Source organism: Limanda limanda, chromosome 10 (genome assembly GCF_963576545.1).
Source record: "Limanda limanda chromosome 10, fLimLim1.1, whole genome shotgun sequence".
Taxonomy (NCBI): domain Eukaryota; kingdom Metazoa; phylum Chordata; class Actinopteri; order Pleuronectiformes; family Pleuronectidae; genus Limanda; species Limanda limanda.
In genome coordinates this window covers 26918770-26941553 of record NC_083645.1, presented here as the reverse complement: position 1 = coordinate 26941553, position 22784 = coordinate 26918770, and the positions used below count along the sequence as shown (strand labels likewise).

At 41.8% G+C, this 22784-nt stretch overlaps 1 protein-coding gene across 1 annotated transcript in view; it reads left to right on the top strand.

Moving 5' to 3' along the window:
* Positions 1-22784, top strand: part of glra1 (glycine receptor, alpha 1) — a 104974-nt gene that overhangs the window by 23535 nt on the left and 58655 nt on the right. Inside the window, exon 4 of the mRNA XM_061079221.1 lies at positions 7767-7802. Coding sequence (XP_060935204.1) covers positions 7767-7802 — 36 coding nt within the window. The remainder of the gene's footprint in view (positions 1-7766; positions 7803-22784) is intronic.

Genomic DNA, 22784 nt, shown 5'->3' with positions numbered 1-22784 from the left:
GTGCTCACTCAAACTTAACGATTCACTGCTCGTCTGATTTTGGCAAAAACCAATTAGCCCACACTGAGGGTCAGAGGTCACAGAGGCCGGACAACCTGTGAACCTCTGGAGGGAATATGTATTCTGTCTCATTACTGATTGGCCCCGGCGGTGCCTGCACTCAGGGGTCTTAATATTTTGTACACTGAACACACAGGTAAACAGAAGCTCAGCTCATACGTCATGCAGCTTTTCTCTCTTTTTGCCATTGAGGTTTCAGCCATTATACAGTGATCTTTGTTAGTGGGTAAACTGGGACGGCTGGAAGTGATTTACAGTGACTCGGTGTTTTTTTTGCTGAAACCACTCGTGCTTCCTCACGTGACAGGAATCTCTCCGGGTGTTTTGTGATGCGTCATCGTCTGCGAGACCATTTTTTGAGACCATTTCCATTTTGTTTTATAAAATATGATCGTTCCTCGGTTCCGGTTGTCAACGAGTCTGATTTACTGAGTCGAGCGCTGCATCGACCTTTTCAAATCTGGATTTAAACAGGCTGATGTGACGGTTATTTGAATTTATAGCTTTTATGCTTTTTTTTGCCGTTCTCCTAATGTGATGTAGTAAGAAAAAAGTTGAATTCAGATGAAACCTGCTCTCTGGCAGAAGATCAATCCTGCTGATGACGTCACTACACTGTCATGATTCATTGAGAATTTTACTTTGATGAATATAAAAATACAAACTTCCTGAACTTGTATTCAGAACGGGTCAATCTGTGATGTCACTGCATCTTTAGGATGATGATGATATTTTATCTAAGCTGATTGTGCCGGTCATGTTGTTGTGAGCAGACAGGATGTGAGGTCACAGACGTGGCTGACGACACCACAGAGTTTATCACGTCCCTGAAATAAACAAATAAACAGCTTGACGGCTCAAAGGAACGAAAAACTGCAGAGAATGAGACAGAGCAAAGGAAAAAAAATGAAGGATTACACAGTTCTCTGGTATTACTTAGTCTACTTGTGTAAGAGTACTAGGGTAATACTACCACTTATACTGATAATAAGAAGAAGAGGAAGAAGAAGAGGAATGAGACATAGATTGAGTTTAAGGTTTAATTTAATATTAAGATGTGTAAAATGATCCTTAAAATCAATTAATTTGTTTGCTACATAATCAATCACAGTCAATTGATCCAAAAAGCATTAGTTATTAGTTTTATAATCTTATGCAATGATTTTCTGACCTGAAACATACGTTCAGTTTAGGGTTGTATTTAATATTAACATGTGTAAGATGATCTGAAAAATCAATTGCTGTGTTTGCTACGTAATCAATCACAATCAATTGATCCAAAAAGCATTAGTTATTATAATTTTATGCAATGATTTGCTGACTTGCAAGATACGTTCGACTTCTTGTTACCTTTCAAGAATCGTACCCACAACTCCTGCCTTCGCTCTGAAGCACTGAGGCGTCACTTGGTCTCGTGACATGAGAGTTGAACCGAGTTGAAACCTTCTCTGTGGGCGTGTGTGACTCTAGTTGATGTGGATCTTTGTCCTGAACCTCCACCAGCGGCTGCCAGTGTGGATCATAACAATATGCAAAAAACTAGAACAGGAGGATCAAGTGGAAAACCGTGTTAGAACATGAAAAGTGAGAAGAACTCTAGAACTCCCTCTGGAGCGTTTCGACTCTCAGGAAGTTTAGGATACAAGAGCGTGGCCTGAATGTGTAAAAGCCACAGCTACTTAATGGTTAGAGAACAATTAGCTTTGGAGACTGTTCTTCACTTCCACCTCCTCAGTTCCCTCCTCATCACATTAGCACGAGTCCTGCTAATTCCTCCGTTCAGCGTTCTCCAGTGGATGGAGGGAGGGAGAGATGAGATCTGCCCCAAGCTACCAATGTGCCAGCGTGAAAAGAAGAAATTACACTGATCATGACCGGGGGTCCGCTGTGTGGGCAAAAAGCCTCCCATTGATTTAGCAGGTTCCTCCATCAGAGAGAGAGGAGAGCAAACACTCCTGACACATTCAGGACAAGCCATTTATAATCCATGAGTTCATCCGTTCTCTCGTTCTCTCATCCTGCGTTCTCATCCTTTTATTAGTACTTTGTCCCTCGTGGTTTCTGTTCTTTCTTCTCTCTATTCTTCCCTCCTTCCTTCATTGACCCCTTCATGCTTCTAAAACTTTCCTAATTCTTTACCTGACCCCTATTTCCTTCAGTCTATATGTTAATCCGTTCTTTATTCTCTTTCACTGTTTCCACCTGCTTTCTAACTTTCCTTTAAGTCTTTTTAGTTTGTGTCCTTTCCTTCAACATTATTGTTGTATCTTTCAGTTTCTTTCAGTTTTCATTCTTACGTTTCTTATTTTTACCCTGCCACCATTCCTACAAGGGTTTCCTCCATCCAACTAATGTCCATTTACCTCTTCTATGTCAGATAGACCCTGTTCACACCTGGTATTAACCTGTGGTTTATGGGATGCGATCACTAGCAGACGGCTCTAAGTGCACGTGTTGCTATCGGATCCTGGCAGACCACGATCTGAGGTGGTCTGGTCCACATGTGAAGGACTCTCGCAGTTTTGTGTTTTCTCTTCTCGTTGGTTTGTTTGAAACCACGATATCGACACTGATCACCACTTAATGATCGATACTTTTAGTAAATTGATCAAAACTTTCGTCAGAGCTGCTCGAGATTCATTCAGACTCTCCTGGCTCGCCTCTCTACCTCTCACACACTCACTCACACACAGTTACACATCTGTAAACTCAAAACAACATCGTCAAAACGAACACAAATGACGTACGTGACTATTTTCACATGTAGCGCTGGGAAGTGAGACACACACACACACGTTAACAGCAGGTGGGATCACACGTACTTAACGCTCGCCACTTGTGATTGGCTCTCTCAGGACAGGTGTTACTACCAGGTGTAGACGGGGTCTCCTCCCCTCGTCCCCCCCCCTCGTCGCTCCCCGGCCTTGTTTTCCCATTCCACTGATTGGTGAAACCTATTTGACCTTTGACCTGGATGAGCAGGCGGGCGCAGCACCGGGCCTTTCTGATTGGCGAGCTCTGGTGATGACTGGTCACATGGAGGCGGACAGATAAATGTATATGAGAGAGAGAGAGAGAGAAGCACTGAGGGGAAGGTGTGTGTGTGTGTTGTGTGTGTGTGTGTGTGTGTGTGTGTGTGTGTGTGTGTGTGTGTGTGTGTGTGTTGTGTGTGGTGTGCACACACTTGATGAATGGCACAGACTACAGCTGCGACTCTCCTCTCTCTCTCGCCGCCATGACCTTGTCCTTCATCATCACTCAAGCCGAGCGGCACCGAGGACGATGGCTTCAAGTTCAGCTTTTGGTTAGAAACTCGACCCCCCCCCCCTTTCAATCTCCATCTCTATCTCCATCTCCCCCTGTGAGGAACAGGTGAAAAGCCACAGGAAGTTTCCTGATCTCGGGTTTTGCATCTTCGGAAGCAAACCTTTTATTTCGGCTGGTTTGGTAAAGCTCGCTCCTCTCTCTCTCTCTCTCTCTCTCTCTCTCTCTCTCTCTCTCTCTCTCTCTCTCTCTCTCTCTCTCTCTCTCTCTCTCTCTCTCTCTCTCTCTCTCTCTCTCTCTCTCTCTCTCTCTCTGCTGTCAAATCCCGGGGATGATCAGTGTAACAGAGAAAACCTCAAACCTCCGGTGAAGATCCACAGCTTCGTCACTTTGCCTCTCGAGCAGACTTGAGTTAATACACAACGTAGGACAGTACATTTACTTGTTATTACAGAAAGCAACACCACACTCCTCCTCTCACCCCCCCGTGTTGCTCTCTGCACCTCCTCTTCTCCTCTTGCCGGGGTTGAATGTGACGAGGTGGGAGCGTAGTTATTCGCTGTCAGAGCCTGACGTTCATTCGGTGTTATCAGCACTTATCTAATGGCTACTTAATGGGATTAATGGGCATATGCTAATGAGAGTGGGGTGGAGGAATGGCTGCAGGGTAAAAAAGAAAATGGAAGCGAGAGTGTAAGAGGAGGGGGGGGGTATAGGGAGGGAGGGAAGGTAGCATTGCAAGCCGTTAACCAACTTGCTTACGACAGGAGATTGGAGAGAAGTGCAGATCCAGGGTTTCACTCTCACTCAGGATGAATTCCACGAGCTTAGCGCCGGGATTCTGATGCTAACACGGTTCCCAGTGGGCTGAGAGCATTCCTCAGTTATTTTTAACATTTGCAGCAGACGTTAATACTTTCCACAAGGATGCAGACACACAAACCCACCGGAGAGAGAGAGGGGGGGGGGCACCCTTGCTCGGAGGAAGGTCCTCCAGCTCTTTATGTATTCCAGGTAATGGCCTCGGACTTTCCGAGCCAGGACATTTGGACGGGGGGGGACGATATTACAACGGAGAGCGAGGAATTTTAATGTCGTCTCAGAGGTGACTCTCTCTCTCTCTCCTGAGTTATGACAAAAATATTGATCGTGCTTCAACGTCTAGCGAGCGAGAGGAGGCGGAGAACGGCAAGGGCAGCGAAGAGAGGAATATTGAATGGAAGGGGGGGGTGGTGGTGATGGTAAAAGGCAGCCGGTTGTGAGAGGGCACTCGAGACGAAGTGAGAGAGAGAGACTGATACGTGAAGCCGAATGAAGCAGCTGAAGTCTGAAAGTGAAATCATCAGGAGTCAAATGAGTCTTGTTGTCAAAATGAGTGAACTCCGTTTCTCTCTCCAGTTCCACAGTTTGCTATAAACACCTCCCGGGGTTATTGTTCCTCCTCAGTCTGAGGACGTGGGAATCCCTTCAGCTCCGGGGGCGATGTTAAAGCTAATGTGGGATCTGAGAGAAGAGTCGACGGCTTCATTACTCCGTCGTCCTCCCTCTGCAGCCCACTGGTCCGTGGCTAATGAGTTTACAGGGAAGGGATTATGGCTTTTTTCTAAAAGGCCATTCGCTCCTCCCCTGGAAACCCATCACACCTCTAATCAGCAGCTCGGAGAGAAAGTTCGAGCCCATCGTCCGGGTGTGAAACGCCTGATGGAGAGAAGTGTTTACCGCTGTGACACCATCACGTGTCTGGTTCCAGGGTCGACATGGCAGACGGGTCTAATAATCTGCTGATGCATCCTGTGAGAACTCCGGAGGAAACAAGACAGCGATGGAGAATATCCCTTCTCTCATTTAACAAAAACAAAATCCAGCCTCCTGTTCAGTGGTGTACAAAGTACTTGAAAGCCATACTTGAGTAAAAGTACAGATATCTTACCTGAAAGTGACTTCTGTAAAAGTTAAAGTCTCCCGTCAGAAAATGACTTGGGTAAAAGTCTTAAAGTAGCTCATATTAAAAGTACTTAAGTATCAAAAGTAGCTGGTGTTGAAATGTACTTAAGTATCATAAGTAAAAATACAAGTACCAAAATTAAAAATGCAAAGTGCTTTTTATAGTAGTCCTATACAGACACAAAACAATCCAAAATGTTTCTCCTCAAGATTTATCTCAACTGACTGAAAAATGATAACAACAATATGAATATAATGTATGTAATGTATAATTTTACAAATTTTGAACCCTAGATGAGAGAGAGAGAGAGAGAGAGAGAGAGAGAGAGAGAGAGAGGTGCGCCAACCTCGGCTGCTCAAGTAACGAGCCAGTTTGAGAATGTAAGAAGTAGAAAGTACAGATATTTTTGTTCAAATGTAACAAGTAAAAGTAAAAAGTCGTCAGGAAAATAAATACTCAAGTAAAGTACAGATATGTGAAAAATCTACTTAAGTACAGTAAGTATTTCTACTTTGTTACTTCCCACCACTGCTCCTGTTGTTGTTCTTGTTGGTTCTTCACCTCGTTCCAACAAATCCAGGAGAATGGATTCTGCTCAGCGCTGGTAATTAGCCGGGCATTATGAGATCCACGCTGCCAGACGAGCGCAGCCAAAAAAACAAAAGCCAGCGGGGGGGTTTAATGCCGGGATCAGGCGCTCAGATGTCGGACAGACTGCCCGGTCGGGGGGGGTAAGCCGAGGCTTAGCCCGGACACGGAGAGACGGGACCATGTGCAGAGGAGGGAGGAGGAACTGCCTTTCATGGATTCAGGCAGATTATAGAGTTTAAGTCACCTGTCGACAACAGTTCATGGTCACAACGAATACTTCCCATCTATCTTAGGAGCCGTTTCCCCCCCCCCCCTTTCCACGCCGACAATGACAGATTACAATATCGCTCCCGGACTTCACCGCGGCGTGGTCGCCATCCCTCACGCTGGCACTTGTCAAGTACAGCGAAGCCGGGCCGGGCGCCGGTTTTACTCCGTTCACACTGCGGGTTTTCAGAAGCAGAATAGAACATAAATAGGACATCCATCACCGAGTGAGAGCCGGGAGGAGAAGAAAGTTCTGCGTCCGCGGCTGAAGGAGAATGAAGCTGTTCATTCTGAGGAAACACAAACCTGTGACATTTCTAACTTTTTGTTGGGAAAATGAAATACATGAACTGTCAGAGGCCGAGATGTGATCATTACTGAGAAAAGCCATTAACGGCTTGAAGGTCACAACAAGCTGTTCAATGTTTGACCTTTACATAAGGGAATTTGTGGGAAGGCTTATTTCTTTTCAAAACCTCATGTTGTCATGTCAGTGTATTTTTCATGTCAGTGTATTTTAGTTTGAAAGGTGAAGAGTTCTGGGTCCTGTAGTTTATTAACTGCTCCGAGAACATTGAACCTTTTGTCTCTTTGCTTCTTTTGCTCGTACTTCTTGGATGAATCCATCAAACCACAGATTCTCAGACTTTATAGAACAAGCCGTAACTTTCCAGCTTTAAATTCCACTTCTGCGACAGAAATATAAATCAGTTCCGCTGCAAGGATAAAACTTTCTGTGGTACGACTGGAATTATGTGACCCATTAGGAGGAAGTCGAAGATCTACATTCTTCGGGTGGGAGTCGAACCCTTTGTCATTCCGATCGGCTCCATTTCAGCCAAATGACTCCAAATTAATGTCGCCCATTTGAAGTAAGGAGCCGGGTTTCATTTCAGATTTGGGAGAATCATTCATGCGTTCATGTGAGGTCACAGCGACTCGTCTGAAGCCGGAGTCCAGGGACCGAGGATCCGTTCATCAGTCGGGTTCTCTTCATCCCGGGGGGGGGGGCGGTCGGGTCTTTGTGGAATATGCATCTCACTCATCAACCTGTTTGCCTAAAAAAACGAAAATATATCAAAAGTGCAATTTCCTGGAAGGCCGAATGAGGCTCCAGATCCAAAGGAAGCCAGTTTGACATGTAGTCTTTGCATTCTCCTCCTCCTCCTCCTCTTCCTCCTCCTCTTCCTCCTCTCTCTCTCTCTCTCTCTCTGGCCTCTTGCATCTCCTCTAGTGCATTTTGCTAGTCGTCGTATACTTCGGCTCCTGTCGACAGATCTGCATTGCAACCCTCTTCCTCCTGCTCTCCATCTTGGCTGTAGTCAGATTGCTCCTCAACAGGCTCATGCATCCCCCTCCCTCCCGCTATTGCCTTCAGAGTATGTTGCCCCCTCCGCCATGCCCATGCGCCCCTTCCCCCCTGCCCTTCCCGACTCGGCCCCCCCTGCCACACGCTCCCCCCTGCTGAGCGTTGGCAGACGTGCCCCCCCCCCCCTCAGCTGATCCAGCCTTGCTGTCTTGTTGGCTCCTCGAGAGACGAAGCAGTTGTTTTCCTTCACGAGGACAAACAACGTGTAGCTGCTGACGTGTTGTTAGAAGTATTCTGTGTTTAATTCTGATCTTTTTTTTTTTTTATTAGACCCCAAAGGCAAAAATGAAGCTACTCACAAGAAAGGTACTTTCCTTTTCTTTCTCCCTTTTTCTTTTTTTTTTTATTCTTCTCTTCTTCCCTGACCATGGTTCTGTCTGTCAATCACTTATGCAACGAGGAGGCGTTTTCCATGGACGTCACGGAAACGTCTATTTGGTTTATATATACATATGAATGTATATACATATATATATATATATATACATATATATATATAGGATATAGAGATGATAATGTACTTCTGTAGTTGTTTTACTGTGATGAAATCTCCCAGGACTTCTGAGCAATTAAGTATCTGTCAATATTTCAGGTGAATTTTCTTCCTTCGCTGTGTTGACACGTTTTTTCCTTAAAAATACTTCACTCCATTCGTGGCAAAAAGACAAATTGCTGAGTTTGTTCCTCAGAAACAGACGATTTGCCTGTTTGTGTGAATGTGTCTCCTCCGAGGACGTCAGGGTCTTTCTCTCCTTCATGAAGACAAACGTTGAGACGCATCTGGTTTCATTTCCTCACATCTCCAGGATCAGTCTGCTGGTCACAAATACTCCTCGTGTACTTCATGATCTGACTTCAGATACAAACATCAGGTTTATGACACTTTGGAAACTCCGGCACGAGGAAAACCAAAGGACTTTAACAAAACCTCCACTTGCTGCCAGAGACTGGTGCAAAGACAATGAGTCATTTGTGATCTTAGCTATTTAAAGAGTGAATAACTGAAGTATAATACAAGTAGTATTTACAACTGTCTGACTAATGACCAGCCTCAGTGTTAATGTTACATAAGCTGTAATACTTATCATTATTATGAGTAAATATGGTTCATTTGTACTGAAGTCCAGATAGTGTGTAGTAAAACGTGCTTTGTATTATATACATCTTTGTCATCTTGCATTAGAATACAGTAGAAAAAACTTCAGTATCTGGCAGTAGAATACAGTACAATAGAGTGAATTATCTTGCAGTAGAATACATTAGAATATACTTCAGTATCTTGCAGTATGTGGCAGTAGAACACAGTACAATAGAGTGTATTATCTTGCAGTAGAATACATTAGAATATACTTCAGTATCTTGCAGTATCTGGCAGTAGAATACAGTACAATAGAGTGTATTATCTTGCAGTAGAATACAGTAGAATATACTTCAGTATCTTGCAGTATCTGGCAGTAGAATACAGTACAATAGAGTGTATTATCTTGCAGTAGAATACAGTACAATAGAGTGTATTATCTTGCAGTAGAATACAGTAGAATATACTTCAGTATCTTGCAGTATTTGGCAGTAGAATACGGTAGAATAGAGTGTATTATCTTGCAGTAGAATACATTAGAATATACTTCAGTATCTTGCAGTAACTGGCAGTAGAATAAAGTACAATAGAGTGTATTATCTTGCAGTAGAATACAGTAGAATTAACTTCAGTATCTGGCAGTAGAATACAGTAGAATAGAGTGTATTATCTTTCAGTAGAATACATTAGAATATACTTCAGTATCTTGCAGTATCTGGCAGTAGAATAAAGTACAATAGAGTGTATTATCTTGCAGTAGAATACATTAGAATATACTTCAGTATCTTGCAGTATCTGGCAGTAGAATACAGTACAATAGAGTGTATTATCTTGCAGTAGAATACAGTAGAATACAGTAGAATATACATCAGTATCTGGCAGTAGAATACAGTACAATAGAGTGTTTTATCTTGCAGTACAATACAGTAGAATATACTTCAGTACCTTGCAGTATCTCGCAGTAGAATACAGTACAATATAGTGTATTATCTTGCAGTAGAATACATTAGAATATACTTCAGTATCTTGCAGTATCTGGCAGTAGAATACAGTACAATAGAGTATATTATCTTGCAGTAGAATACATTAGAATATACTTCAGTATCTTGCAGTATCTGGCAGTAGAATACAGTAGAATAGAGTGTATTATCTTGCAGTAGAATACAGTAGAATGAACTTCAGTATCTTGCAGTATCTGGCAGTAGAATACAGTACAATAGAGTGTATTATCTTGCAGTAGAATACATTAGAATATACTTCAGTATCTTGCAGTATCTGGCAGTAGAATACAGTACAATAGAGTGTATTATCTTGCAGTAGAATACAGTAGAATACAGTAGAATATACTTCAGTATCTTGCAGTATCTGGCAGTAGAATACAGTACAATAGAGTGTATTATCTTGCAGTAGAATACAGTAGAATATACTTCAGTACCTTGCAGTATCTCGCAGTAGAATACAGTACAATATAGTGTATTATCTTGCAGTAGAATACAGTAGAATATACTTCAGTATCTTGCAGTATCTGGCAGTAGAATACAGTACAATAGAGTGTATTATCTTTCAGTAGAATACATTAGAATATACTTCAGTATCTTGCAGTATCTGGCAGTAGAATACAGTAGAATAGAGTGTTTTATCTTGCAGTAGAATACATTAGAATATACTTCAGTATCTTGCAGTAGAATACAGTACAATAGAGTGTATTATCTTGCAGTAGAATACAGTAGAATGAACTTCAGTATCTTGCAGTATCTGGCAGTAGAACACAGTACAATAGAGTGTATTATCTTGCAGTAGAAAACAGTAGAATTAACTTCAGTATCTTGCAGTATCTGGCAGTAGAACACAGTAGAATAGAGTGTATTATCTTGCAGTAGAATACAGTAGAATGAACTTCAGTATCTTGCAGTAGAATACAGTACAATAGAGTGTATTATCTTGCAGTAGAATACATTAGAATATACTTCAGTATCTTGCAGTATCTGGCAGTAGAATACACTACAATAGAGTGTATTATCTTGCAGTAGAATACAGTAGAATATACTTCAGTATCTTGCAGTATCTGGCAGTAGAACACAGTACAATAGAGTGTTTTATCTTGCAGTAGAATACAGTAGAATATACTTCAGTACCTTGCAGTATCTCGCAGTAGAATACAGTACAATAGAGTGTATTATCTTGCAGTAGAATACAGTAGAATATACTTCAGTATCTTGCAGTATCTGGCAGTAGAATACAGTACAATAGAGTGTATTATCTTGCAGTAGAATACAGTAGAATATACTTCAGTATCTTGCAGTATCTGGCAGTAGAATACAGTACAATAGAGTGTATTATCTTTCAGTAGAATACATTAGAATATACTTCAGTATCTTGCAGTAGCTGGCAGTAGAATACAGTACAATAGAGTGTATTATCTTGCAGTAGAATACAGTAGAATATACTTCAGTATCTTGCAGTATCTTGCATTAGAATACAGTACAATAGAGTGTATTATCTTGCAGTAGAATACAGTACAATAGAGTGTATTATCTTGCAGTAGAATACAGTACAATAGAGTGTATTATCTTGCAGTAGAATACATTAGAATATACTTCAGTATCTTGCAGTATCTGGCAGTAGAACACAGTAGAATAGAGTGTATTATCTTGCAGTAGAATACAGTAGAATGAACTTCAGTATCTGGCAGTAGAATACAGTACAATAGAGTGTATTATCTTGCAGTAGAATACAGTAGAATATACTTCAGTATCTTGCAGTATCTGGCAGTAGAATACAGTACAATAGAGTGTATTATCTTGCAGTAGAATACAGTAGAATATACTTCAGTACCTTGCAGTATCTGGCAGTAGAATACAGTAGAATAGAGTGTATTATCTTGCAGTAGAATACAGTAGAATGTACTTCAGTATCTTGCAGTATCTGGCAGTAGAATACACTACAATAGAGTGTATTATCTTGCAGTAGAATACAGTAGAATATACTTCAGTATCTTGCAGTATCTGGCAGTAGAATACAGTACAATAGAGTGTATTATCTTGCAGAAGAATACAGTAGAATACATTAGAATATACTTCAGTATCTTGCAGTAGCTGGCAGTAGAATACAGTACAATAGAGTGTATTATCTTGCAGTAGAATACAGTAGAATATGCTTCAGTATCTTGCAGTATCTGGCAGTAGAATACAGTACAATAGAGTGTATTATCTTTCAGTAGAATACAGTAGAATGTACTTCAGTATCTTGCAGTATTTGGCAGTAGAATACGGTAGAATATAGTGTATTATCTTGCAGTAGAATACAGTAGAATTAACTTCAGTATCTGGCAGTAGAATACAGTAGAATAGAGTGTATTATCTTTCAGTAGAATACATTAGAATATACTTCAGTATCTTGCAGTATCTGGCAGTAGAATAAAGTACAATAGAGTGTACTATCTTGCAGTAGAATACATTAGAATATACTTCAGTATCTTGCAGTATCTGGCAGTAGAATACAGTACAATAGAGTGTATTATCTTGCAGTAGAATACAGTAGAATACAGTAGAATATACATCAGTATCTTGCAGTATCTGGCAGTAGAATACAGTACAATAGAGTGTATTATCTTGCAGTAGAATTCATTAGAATATACTTCAGTGTCTTGCAGTATATGGCAGTAGAATACAGTACAATTGAGTGTATTATCTTGCAGTAGAATACAGTAGAATATACTTCAGTATCTTGCAGTATCTGGCAGTAGAACACAGTAGAATAGAGTGTATTATCTTGCAGTAGAATACAGTAGAATGAACTTCAGTATCTTGCAGTATCTGGCAGTAGAATACAGTACAATAGAGTGTATTATCTTGCAGTAGAATACATTAGAATATACTTCAGTATCTTGCAGTATCTGGCAGTAGAATACAGTACAATAGAGTGTATTATCTTGCAGTAGAATACAGTAGAATGTACTTCAGTATCTTGCAGTATCTTGCAGTAGAATACAGTACAATAGAGTGTATTATCTTGCAGTAGAATACAGTAGAATGAACTTCAGTATCTTGCAGTATCTTGCAGTAGAATACAGTACAATAGAGTGTATTATCTTGCAGTAGAATACAGTAGAATGTACTTCAGTATCTCGCTGAGGAATATGCGTCATTAGAGAAATACCTTTAGTAAACGCTTGCCTCTATTTGTTCTCTGTTGATCCGTGTTGAAGAATCTCTCTCAGCCCATTTGGCTCGTTAGCTTTACATGCTAACGCTCGTAGCACAGCAGGCCCTTTGCACAGTGGCTCCTGTCAGTCGTGACTAATGTGTGCGTGGCCCTAATTTGCATGCACAAAGTGGAGGCCGAGGCAGAAACCCCCCACACAGCCCACACACGCACACACACACACACACACACACACATATATCCGGTATGCACAGATACACACAAGGGTCCCTCCTGCAATTAGTGCTGCAGGAGTTTCCAGACAATTACAGTCGGCGATGGAGCAAACAGCCGAGGTGATGCACGGGCAATTGTTCCGGGGCAACTCTGCCAGTTACAGTCAATGCAGGTTACATCCTGTATTAAATTATTCTATATTTCCTGGAAGCGGAATATTCCTCCGTGTCCGTGGCGCCGAAGCTGAGGAGATATCGGAGACTCCATCATCTAGAGCAGGGGTTTTCAACTGGTTTTGTCCCAGGGACCAATCTGACTAGAAAGTAATCTGCGGCCTACGCGTGTGTGTGTGTGCGTGCGTGTGGATAGAAGGAAGTTTTAACATTTGGTTTTCCATGTTGGTTTTATTTAAAAACCTCAAACAAATCTAGAAAAATCGGTGTAAAAAACAACAAAAACGGTTGATTCTCAGTGCTTAAGAATTTAAAACAAAATTAAAAAGCAGTTTGTAGTTGTACTGCATCTCAGAACCATATGAACATCAATATATAACGTTCATGACTTAAATGTACAGACATGTAGCTGACATGTTGAGAGAACGTTAAAGTAACGGTGATTAATAACAATCAACATAAACTGGGGCTACAACTGAAGAGAGAAGATGACAAAGTAATGCAGAATATGTCACACATGATAATCATACAATATCACACAAACAATTGAGGCCTTCTTAAGTTTAACCTCATGATCACCAGCACCTTCATATTATTTTAGACATATTTTTCTTATTTTAGATATTTTTCACGATATTCAAAAGTGATGAAATGAAGTGTTGAAATATCAAAGCGAATTTCGCGGACCCCCGGTTGAAAACCCCTGATTTAGACGTCGACTCTTCCTCGAGATGATTAAAACCCGTGAAGACAGTTATGCAGATGTGGTGCAGATGTGGTGTCTCTGAGTCTGAGGACTCCGGGTGGGACGGATGCTGTTGATTGAGACTCTTGGTTTGAAGACTAAAGATCCAAATCACCTCCTGAGCTCAGACTCTGCTGGACAGACTTGTCGGCTTCACGGGAGACAGTGTTTGGTATTAGCAGGCAGCCGCCCGTCGGCCTCGGGGGGGCTGCCATGCATAACTTACCCACCGGCTCGGGAAGGAAACTGCAGAGCTAATAAGAAACCATTTTTCATTTTAATGTTCAAATAGCAAGAGGGGAATTATAGCTTAAGAAGTTCAGAGATGTGTGAGATGTCAAACCTCATCTCGTAATATAATGACTGGAGGTTTTATCAGGAACAGGCAGAATACAAATGTGTGTAATTACCACAATGTCATTTTCATAGTGATTTGTTTTGGTTTGCTGGTTATAATTAAACTACCCAGAGACTTTAAAATGATTCTAGTGATTAACTGTTGGAAAGTCAACAATAAGCAGAACAAAGATATAGAGTCCAACAGTCAGGGTGAGGATATGAATGTTAGTTTGGGGATAAATAGAGAAATTAAAGTTGTAATATTCAGTGTTGGACTATTTATTAATCAGTGAAGAGGAAATGTTTTACTATCTGACAAATTTGACTTTTGATTTGTTGAATTAGCCTGAAACATTTCAGTCTCGCTAACTTGATGCAAATACGTTTTCACACTCGTGTAGTCAGACTTTCTCAGTCAAGTCAAATTATTCATTGAATATTAAAATCTACAGGAGTTGAGTCAAAGCTCTTTACAAAGGAAAAACAATCCAAGAGAAATGTCCACTAAAAGGAAATTAGATTTCAATGAGGGACGTTAACATAAGACAAAGTCAGGCTGAATTAAAAGCAAGATTAAAAGTGCAGGATTTTAAGTGAGACCATTGAGAACTTTGTAGACAATAGTGGTATTTTAATATCAATTCTAAATTTAATACAGAACCAGTGCGAGGTTTTCAAGATGGGAGCAATATGTAGTTTTTCTTTATTACCAGTAAGAAGTATTTTGGACCTTTAGTAATCAAGAGAACTGGAATTGAACAGATTCATGTTCAGTAAAGAGTGGATGACTGTCTTCAATCATTTCCCTCTTTGTTCTTAAAGTATAAAAATGTTTTAATATATTTAATTTTAACTCCTCGTCTTTCTTCTGTCAGTACTGATGAAATGATGAACCTCCACCACATGCTCCTGAGTAAAAAGTGATCATTTCTCACCGAGGTCTTCACCTGCTGGAGATTATCATCGAACCCTCAAACTTTTCCACATTCACACTCGCTCTTTATCCTCAGAAATCATTTCTCTTCCTCCACAGTAACGTGCAGGCTCATCGTTTCACTGGATCGGCTTCGGACGACTTTGTTGGAAATGTCTCCGAGTTCAGAAGAGAGAGGAGGAGACGTGGAGACAAAACATATTAGATTAACGTGAAGGGAAGAGAGGAGCGATGTGATAGGCTGGAGAAGAGGAGAAGAGGGGGATGGGAGAGACGAGGGAAGGAGAGGAAAGGATTTGGCAAATCTGAGGGAAGAATATATACCAGAGAAAATTAGATTGTGTGTTCGGAAAAGGACGACAGGAAAAAAGACAAATAAAATAAGAGGAAAGAAACTAAATTAAAGGACAGGAGATGATAGGACGTCAGAGTAAAGATGAGCGAGAGAAGTGAAAGGACAAGAATATCCAGGAAAAGAGAGGAGGAAATAAAAAGGTATAAAAAAAAAGAAGAAGGCAAGGACACAACAAGGAGGACAAATTAAAGAGGAAACAATAAAGAAAAAGAACCAGGACAAATCAATGTAGAGAGCAGGACCCGAGAGCAGGGATGGCAGAGAGAGAGAGAGAGAGAGAGTCGTCATGGAGGAGGAGACGTGGGAGGAAAGGGGGGAGGAAGAGGAGAGGAGAGAGAAGATGGGGACACACAGGATGAGGGAGGAGGTGGAGGATTGTGGGGGGGGGGTGAGAGAGGAGATTTCTCTATCCAGCGTGTTCAGCAGAATCCAGCCGACAGGTCAGAGCCTGAAGCCGCCTCCTCCTCCTGGTGTGGAGCGTTCAGCACACATTACACACATTACACACACTACACACAACTCACCTCCTCACACTCCTGCTTTATGCAGATTAATGTTAGGCCAAGGGATATGTGTAAGGATCCCCGGTTCCCCCCCCCCCCCCCTGGGCGGCGTGCACCGGGCCGGAGGATTCAATCTGACTCGGTGGATGGAGGCCGTGAGTCACATGACTGCACAGAGCTCTGGAGAGGTGACACTTTAACGTGAGGACTGCAGGTCGGAGCATATTGCGGTTATGTTACTTCTTAATTTTTTTTTTTTATTGAGAGCAGGAAAAAAAAAAAAAATGTGCAGCTATGTGGATTTATGCTTCTCCAAGTGGCCTGTCTCCTGGTGAACACCTTTATAATGTGATTGCTGCAGAAAGCCAACGCTGCAGAATGATTCCTGCAGGCTGGAGGAGCACATGCTGTGGTTTTCACTGAATGTAAAGCAGAATACCCCTCCCACCCCCCACCCACCCCACACATAGATTAATTCCCATCCAAGTGGCCTATTTTGCAGAGTATAATATGGCTTCAGAGAGGAAACACTCGGGTGTGTTTGCAGGGCTTTCCTTGATTCCTGCAAATCCTCAAAGCTACACGACAAAACGATTCAGCTCGGCCCCGGAACGTGAAGCTTTCCCGTTTTCTCGCTGTTCCACGGAAAACAGTCGAGCAACATTTAGACAAGTGGAACCCACGCGGTGGAGATAAAAATAGATTGTTTTCTTGTGCACGAGTGGAAACGTAATCTGAGCTATTTAAAGCAAAGGGTTGGTAATCCTGGAAAAGCAAGAGCAGGCTGCTCTTTTTAAAATATGTGACAGATATCTCCGGCCTCCTGTCAGCTGGTTGTCGTGATCACTGTGTGTTTAACTTCAGCTCAGTTTGTCGCGAGTTTTATGAACGACTTAAAAATGTTAATTCTGAAACATAAAAGTAGCTTCTGAATTATCTGGAATGTGGAAAAAAAACAGTGATATCATTTGGACCTGTTTTATCAGGGAGGTTAAAAGAAGGAGTGCGTGTGTTATCTCTATCGTGTGTCGGGATAAATTGAGGGGGTGGAGTGTGTGTGTGTGTGTGTGTGTGTGTGTGTGTGTGTGTGTGTGAGTGTGTGCGTGCAACACTAATCTCACATGACTATCTACCTTCCTCTCAAGATGATTAAAAGCATCGAGCTAACAGCGGAGCATCACGACACACCCTTAAATCACTCACTGATTTATTGAGCAGATGACTTCCACGCACTCTCTCCTACACACACACACTCTTACACAACTCAATGTAAACAGCCTATCTACACAATCTGGCAAACAAAAAAAAAATGCAAAGTACAAGCAGGAAGGATAAAGCGAACACACACTCACGGTCACGTGCACAGAAAGTATCGTGCAAACATCGCTTTGTTCGTTCCCGTGCAGCTTCACTTCCTCTCGGTTAATCCAGTGGAATAAAGCTCCTGTCATCTCGTCCCTGTCGCCCTGGACCTGATATTGATTCTGTTGCTCTGCAGTCAGGAGGCTGCCAGCCTGTCATGTCCCCCCCCCCCCCATCATTCAAAACCCTGGCCTGGAAAGACCTGGACGAGCACTAGTTCTCCAAAGACTCGGTTTAATACTAGGGCTGGGAATTGGCAAAAATGTGACGATTCAATAGTATTGCGATTCTGCGATATGTTGCGCTACTGCAAGTATTGCGATTCGATTCTGCGATATATTGCGATTCATGTCCCCCATATTATTCAAAGGCATTACAAAAAATTAGGAAAATAAGATAAGATTTTCACTTCAAATGTCACATGTAATTCTGTGAACAACATTGTCTTCTACACATTAACTGAAGTGCAAAAACTTTGTCCTTGAACTCAGGACACAGGACCTTTGTAATTATTTTCTGAATAGGAGACCTCTCACATGAACACTGAGCTCCCAGCACATAACTTACAATTATTTAAATACAATACAGTAACATCAAGCAGACATAATAGAGTAACATAAACCCGAGAATAATCATATAAATAAGAGTAACCTAGAGCTTCAATCAAATTGAGAAAAATAAACAAATGTGTATTACTAGAGTCCAGTCCAGTTGGCTGCAAGGTCATGACTCAAAATGTTAAATTCCTTTGGGAATATTGGCATTTTTGTTCAGAAAAAGCAGTTGGTCAACATGCTCAGATGTTAAAGTTCCTCTGGAACGTTACTATATCTCCTGCAGTGGAGAACATCCTTTCCTCATACACACTAGGTATCTTTTAAACTCTGAAACTCTCCTCGTCATGCTTTGCCAGCCACGGGCTGTTACATAAATAATTGTAAAAAAAAAATAAAAAAAAATTTCAATACTTTGAGCTACAGTATCGATAGTATCGCGGGCGCAAAATATCGCGATACTGAACAGAATCGATTTTTTCCCCCACCACTATTTAATATCTGCTCCTTATCACGGAGGAAAGTAGTTGGACGTAGCATCTTCATATTTTAGCAGCGTTGTTATTCTCTTTATGATGGAAGAAACTTTTAAATATCAGGTTTTAGCCTCAGTCCCTTAGAATGAGATGTTTGTTTCTTAATGCTACTTTCAAGGCGACTGCAGAGCTGCATTTGAATATATGTGACCAGAGGGATGTGGCTGGAGAATAAATAAACATGATGTAGCTTCACCCGCTGTCTGAAGATGAAGGATTCATCTCCACCTGCTCCTGCTTTACAGAAATAAAAACAAAATGTTCTGGATACGAATCTTCTCAAACGTTTTTATGAAAGTACATTAATGAATACAAATTCATTTATACAGCACTTTTTAAAACAGCTGCCAAAACATCAAATACAACAGTTTCATTTGAAATCCAACGCAAATATATATATATATATAAATATATATAATACATCGTTTTAAAGTTCCTGTAAAAGCCTTTCAGTGAAAGTCTGTTTTGAAAGATGATTTAAAAACTATTTAAGTTTCAAGTTAACCTATTCCAGTGGGTTAGGGCCTTGCCAAATGGAAACCAGCACCGACCTAAAAACACTTAATTATTCCTATCTACTAACATGGAGGAGACAGGGCGTATGACCTATACATTATCCAGCCACCAGGGGGCGGTTTGGCCTTTTGGAAGTCTTTTGCAAGACTGGATCAGAACAACACCTGAATATTTATCACCTTGACAGACTTCAGGACATTTCTCTGCTTATACCCCCCCGCTGATGGATAGAAAGATAGAACGATAATAAGAAAAAACAAGGAAACAAATATTTCCGCTGCAAACACAAAGTCACAAACACACAAAGTCACAATCACACAATCACATCGAGGAACTGGAAACGCTCCGAGGCACGGAGGGCAATTTTGAGCAAATATGCAAAGACAAAAACATACAAACACACACACACACACACAGACACAAAGACAGACACACACAGCCTCAGGTGCTCTCCTGACCGGCTGCTACTCATCCATCCATCTCTCCATCTCTCCATCTCTCCATCTCTCCATCTCTCCATCTCTCCTCTTCTCTCCTCTTCTCTCCTGCCGCCCACTTTGAATACATTTCATCTCATAATGAAACTCACACACCCTGTGGCTGAGAGACAGAATACGAATGAGACGAAGAAGAGAAAGAGAAACTGAGTCGTGGAGTGTGTGTGTGTGTGTGTGTGTGTGTCGGGGGTAAAACATGTCATAATGCTGTTCCTCCCCCCCCCCTCTGTCGCTGGGGAGGGAAATTAAGTTTTTCCCTAAAGTTCACTCGGCGGAGGAGGCGATGATGGATGGAGGAATGTGTCGGCAGGAGAAACCGCCATTCCTCATCGCGCCACTCCAATTAAAATGTGACAGGAAGTGTTCCTACCCTCCCCCCCCCACTCGCCACTGATCAGCCGCGCTGTTTACCCCCTCGTTTAAAGCTAAAAGGGTTTGGTGTTCAGGAGGAGAAGCCAGGTAGACTACCTTCATGTGTGTGTGTGTGTGTGGGGGGGGGTAACGAGGGCTGTCTGTGTGGATGAAGAGCGATGGAGCTCGGGAACCCGGAGCTCCTGCATCTGCACGGGAATAAAAGAAATGAGCAGGACTCAGACAGGTGCTTTACTCCCGGTGCTGGTGTAGACGTAAAGAAGAGATGATGTTTAACTCCTGTGATGTCACGTCTGGAGGAGAAGAGCAGGAGCAGCAGGAGGGAGGTGAAGTTCTCCTCCTGTTTTTATACAGACTCGAGCGGTGAACGTTTCAAACACGCCTGTTCTCCTGAGTCCATGCTCCACAGCGGCTTCAGGATGATTACCTGTTATTAGATATTATACGATAAACATCTGTTCTTATTGTTTGTGTGCTGGACGTTGTGTGCAGAGCGTTTTTAATAACTGTCCATGTTGCAGAGTGACGTTAGAAACCGAGCGCTCATCCTACCTGGTTTATCTGCAGTGGTTTTTCATAACTAGAAGTGTTTTTCCATGAAGGTTGTTGTTATGATGGAGATAAATTAGCATTCTCGCTAGCACCTGGCATGTTTAGGTGTAGTGTTTTTTATAGAGACTCGAGCAGTGAACGTTTCAAACACGCCTGTTCTCTTGAGTCCATGCTCCACAGCGGCTTGAGGATTATTACTTATCATTAGATATTATACGATAAACATCTCTTCTTATTGTTTGTTATGAACTGTCCACGGTGCAGAGTGACGTTAGAGAACATAGCGCTCATCCTACCTGGTTTATCTGCAGTGGTTTTTAATAACTAGATGTATTTTTCCATGAAGGTTGTTGTTATGATGGAGATAAATTAGCATTCTCGCTAGCACCCGGCATGTTTACGTGTCGTGTTTTCTGAATACAGATGTTCATTAACATGCTCTGTCCCTATCAAGTGAATCACTAAATCAATACAAATTAAAATAATCAAATCATTAAAATGATCTGCATTGCTGGCGAGTTGTTCACGGATCACTAGGTTATTCAAGGATGTAGAAGAAGAAGAAGACGTGTTCACCTCAGTCCAGTGTCCCCAGAGACTGGAGGCCGCTGCCTGTTTATTCAGAATTAATGAATATTGAACGTGTTGCGCGTCCAAATCGCACAAAAAAACAACGCAACGCTTGAAAGAATTCAAAGGACGAGTGTGAAGGCGATAGGATGAATGGTTGATATAATTATAATTTAAAGGAGATCTAATATGTCCCTTCTGCTTCTGTTGGGTGTCCGTTTACTTTTGGCCATGTACAGAAACCCCCCATTACAGATCCATTGATGGTTGAATATGAAATGTGTGTATTTAATGTTCTAAAGTCCAGAATCGGTTTTATGACTTTCTACCAGAGTTGCTTCTCCTTCTCTCTAAGTCGAGTTTAAAGCTCCTGGCGTTTGATAAAATGTTCATTATTTCACTGTTTCACCAGCGAGTCGAGAGATTTATGATCCTCTAATGTTCCCACTTCTATATTTCTTTTTAAACTCTCACCAGCTTTACTCCCTCACTCATGATTATTCATGGAGGATGAGAACAGGATCATCATGTTGTGTGCGGCCGTGATGGATAAAAAACAGAACAACACTCTCCTTCCCTCAGTCCCAGATCCGTGTTCCTCAACTTCCATGAGGATGTGCACGGAAAACATATGAGCTCAATAAAAAGTGGAACCGACCACACGGCCTGCAGACGACGCCCTATAAATATTTAATGTCTCTCGGCCGTTGTGCTTTTCTTTTTGCTGACGGAAGCTCGGCTGCGTGACTCGGACAATTCATCGTGTGATTTGTGTTCTGAGACTTTTCTTTACCGGCTCTGAATCAAACCAGAGGGTTGAGTAAAGCTTCTGAGATCAGGTCTCAGAACCGAGAGCTGAGGCCCGGTAACGAGACGCCCCCCCCCCTTCACCACCTACACCTCCTCCCTTCTTGTAAAAGCATTATAGGTGCGCTTGATTTATGCAGCAGAATTAGTTCCACTTGGTCGTGCCGGGTTCGCCACAGCGGTGTGATGCTGGTAATGAGGACGTCAGTGGGGACGGCGGCTGATGGCTTGACCAGTTAATTGGTCGCCGTTAATGTGGCGCTGATGGCGCCGTGTCGCCTGCGATCGCTGGATAAAGACGTGTGAGTTCGGGTTCGTGGTTTCAGGCTCGTTGTGTAGCGTCGTTAGCAAAGAGCCTCGGGGGGGAGAGAGGCACAGCAACAAAGTTTGGTTCGATAAAGTTTCCTCAGATTCTTTAGTTGGTTTGATTTCAGTTCGTAGGTTCTTTCTCCTTTGAACCTCAGGGCTTTATTTTAATATTTCATTTGATAAATCTCTTTGGATCAAACTTCAACATTCAGGAGAATTAATTAACAATCGTTAACATGTTGTTAAACCTTGTGTGTGTAATAGTTTGTCTCTTAAGGATCATTTCTGCTGCCTTGTGCACACGAAGGCTCGAACCATCACTCCCCAAGAAGACATTTAGCTGTTGGGTGGAAATAGTTTTTTATGAATTGTTGAACTCAGAGAGATAAACAGGATTCTTGAGAAAATGTTCTCAGCACTTTCTCAAAAAACATTTAATTCTTCAAAACAACAAAAGACGATATCACCGAGAGGATCTGATCTGATCTGAAGTGCTTCTGCTTCTTCAGACTCACACGTTACGAAGTGAATTAAAAAAGAAGTTTGTTCTTTTCCAAAAGGTGAAAGTGTCGAACACTCAGCTCAGTCCTGATGAATCTTAATAAATAAATCCAGACGTGGATTTAAAACCCGTCTCCCACCAACAGCATCTGGCAGTTTGACTTCCTGAGCTCATCAAAACTTAAATCTGTTCCTCAGACACGCA